The sequence below is a fragment of the Phaethon lepturus genome, unplaced genomic scaffold (assembly GCF_000687285.1).
Source record: "Phaethon lepturus isolate BGI_N335 unplaced genomic scaffold, ASM68728v1 scaffold16718, whole genome shotgun sequence".
NCBI classification, from domain to species: domain Eukaryota; kingdom Metazoa; phylum Chordata; class Aves; order Phaethontiformes; family Phaethontidae; genus Phaethon; species Phaethon lepturus.
In genome coordinates, this window is record NW_010555658.1 from 1 (window position 1) to 2,995 (window position 2,995).

The following is a 2,995-nucleotide window of genomic DNA, read 5'->3' on the forward strand; positions in this document are numbered from 1 at the left end:
GCCGGGGCCTGTCAGAAGTCTGTGGTAACTCCGCCGCGGGATAGCGAGCTCCGAAACTTCTAACAGCTCTTGCCAGCTAGCGATGCGTTTCGTGTTGGCCACACATTTGTTTCTGCAAGCCTGTATCCTCATACTTCTTCTCCTGCCCATCCCCGTTTCAGTCACTAATCGAGCTCTTCGTGAACAGACTGGACTCGGTTGAATCGGTTCTGCCATACGAGTATGATGCGTAAGTACATCTCAACAGGCTTCCAGAAGAGTTTGGAAGTCTGTTTTCTGTTCTCAGTGCAGTGATGCAACTCCTGATAACAGTGCCTGTGTTCCTTGTGAGCAGTGTTGTGTATGTAGGGATGGAAGAGTAAATCCCAGTGCTCAGTGGCAGCAATGAAATACAAGAGGGTGGAAACGATAAAGGCCACACCTGTGCCTCCTGACCATCCTCTGTTATTGTTAAAGACAAGGCTGCTGGGTTTCTAATGAGTGCATTTTTTTGAGCTGAGTACTAGATTTAGCGTTGGCTGTTCGATACGTTTGAAAGTTCTTTCTCTTAGCAAAATCTAGGAAGACAGGGGCTTTGTGTTCCTTACTTCTGGCAACTAAACGAAATTAGAAGAAGAGTCCTTGTTGTTTTTTTCCTTTTGCACCAAAGCTCTGTATCTAATTCTTGGGGTTTTTATTTTTATTCTTGTCTGTGAATACTATTACCTGCTTTTGCAGATATTTATAGGCTTACAAAACAATATGATTTGCTGTCTTGCTGTTGGGCATACAGAAAAGAGAAACTTACAGGTGTTGTAGGTCTTACCCTGTGAAGTGCAACAGTAGTTAGCAAGACCAGAGACTAGCTCAAAAAGCCCACAATGTCTCTATTTGCATTAAACTTTATGGGAGCCAATGAATTTAGGATCACTTATTCAGGAAAAGTATTTATTCATCAAAGATAAGTGATTTTTTTGTTTGTGTTTGTTTTTCGTAACCTACTGCTGCCCATGTTTAAATAACGAAGGTCCAGAATGGTTACATTCTTTCTCCCATATCAGTTGTTTCAGACTATGTGCAGTTGAAAAGAGTTGATGAATGGTGTTTGGCAGTGTGGCACATTAATATTAAAAGCACTTTCCTTCTTTGGTACATGTTTTGTGTTAAATACTGTTTGTAAAGACCCTTTAAGAAAGGGGTGTGGTTGTTTTTCTGAAACTTTTTTCCAAAAGAAATGGACAGTCCATAGCATATGCTCTTTTTTCCTAATATGAAACATTCTATTGTTTGTTTAAATTGCCATTTGAAAAGGGTGCTTTGAGTAAGCATCATGCATTCTTGTTAAAGATACTTCAGCTGTGGTATATCTTTGTTGAAATTGATATAAAAATAGAAATATTTCTCTATAATGTATGACAAATTTCTTTGCAAAGGCACTCAAATTTTTACTAACGGTGGCTGACCCACCAAAAGAAGCATGAAAATTGCCATGTCAAGAACATAACTTAAGAAATTGTTTTAGACTGATATTAACAGTTATATGTCAATTAAAAATTAAAGGTAATCTTTTCCACTTCTTTCCAGTTTTGACTTCTGTCAAGATACGGAAGAGAAAAGACCATCAGAAAATCTTGGACAAGTGCTGTTTGGGGAGAGAATAGCATCATCTCCGTACAAGGTTATTTTATCCCTTGAGGTTGATCTTGTTTAAATTTAATAGCTGTCATTCTGATGGCTGAAATCCATAGACGTAGCTGAAGGTTTGATGATTGCGTGATTAATTTCATTTATTTATTTAATATAAGCTTTATAGTGTTTATGTAATAAAAACAACCCCCCTCCCACCCCTCACCCCAAAGGCATCTTAGGGTGGCTAATTAAAGTTAGGAAACTGAGCCCGTAATCACTCTTCTTTCCTGTTCCTCTGTGGTAAAGAAGTCCAGAAAGTCTATATTAAGCAGCTCTTTAACAGCTGGCTGTATAATGTGTTAGGTGATCTGAAGTAATTAGTTTTTTTAAACGTAATATTGGAGGTTGTAAACTGGCGGTTCAGGAACTGTTTCATATACTTGGTTGTACTGTTGGGCAACTTTCAGAGTGGGAAGGGGAAGTCAGGTTGGGGCTTGCTTCCAGCTTTTCCCTGCTTATACACACTTAACATCTGTTGTCTAAAATAAAATTTTTCATTGTTGATGCATGTCACTGAAATCTTCTGTGAAATAAATGTATGGAAGTATTTTGTAGGTTACGTATGTAATACTTCTCTGTCTCATGCCCTGCATTAGCAATGACCAAATGTAGCGTCTCTAAAAAGCTGTACAATCGACTTGGGAAAATTATTAGCAGTAAAGGAGGTATGGTCAAACACTGGGTCTTAACGCTTGAAAGCTCTATACTGTTCTTGTGCAGCTTCCAGACTGGGATTGGCTGGTGAAGCTGAAAGCTGGGCTATGTTTGTGTGTGAGGGTTGCTAGATAATCCAAATCCCTGTGAGAAAAAGAGACAGCAGAATTTCTGTGTCTGCTGCTGCTCAGTCATTAGGGACCTAGTAACATCTTTTCATAGGAGCGTTAAGGAGGTGATGCCTCCTCCCTTGTGTAAACTGGTCCTAGAAGTCTCTTTTTCTTTGACTCTCTGAGCTAATGTGATTTTAAGTTTTATGGCTGCTGGCCACAAGAAGCTTTTAAATATGTAGTATGATGGGTCATTTGGACTGGATACCCTCTGAATAGATTAAGTATTATTCTAATTACTTGTTTGAAATGGCTGCACACTACAGTAATTAGAAAATGCTGCTAGTGGTTAGCATTTAGGCCTTGATTATGTTAGAATTTCCAGTCATGTTTTAAGTATGTTAGCTCACTAACGGGTAAATCCTAACTGGATTAGAATAGAAGTTTGATATACAAATGTGAACACATTTGTGTTAGGTGGTATCTGACACTTGAAGCATAGATGCTGTGCAGCTTGTTGCATTGTTGGCAACCTTGTCTAATAAGTTAGTCATTGTAGGGAA

The 2,995-nt window shown here is 38.7% G+C and overlaps 1 protein-coding gene across 1 annotated transcript in view; it reads left to right on the forward strand.

Annotated features, from left to right (window-relative positions):
• Positions 1-161: 161 nt before the first annotated feature.
• The window catches only part of LOC104624788 (transmembrane 9 superfamily member 2-like), a gene marked incomplete at its 5' end in the record, with an annotated part of 33,960 nt that continues 31,126 nt past the window's right edge, over positions 162-2,995 (forward strand). The window contains 2 exons of the mRNA XM_010292243.1: positions 162-229; positions 1,564-1,657. Of these exons, the coding sequence (XP_010290545.1) occupies positions 162-229; positions 1,564-1,657 (162 nt within the window). The remainder of the gene's footprint in view (positions 230-1,563; positions 1,658-2,995) is intronic.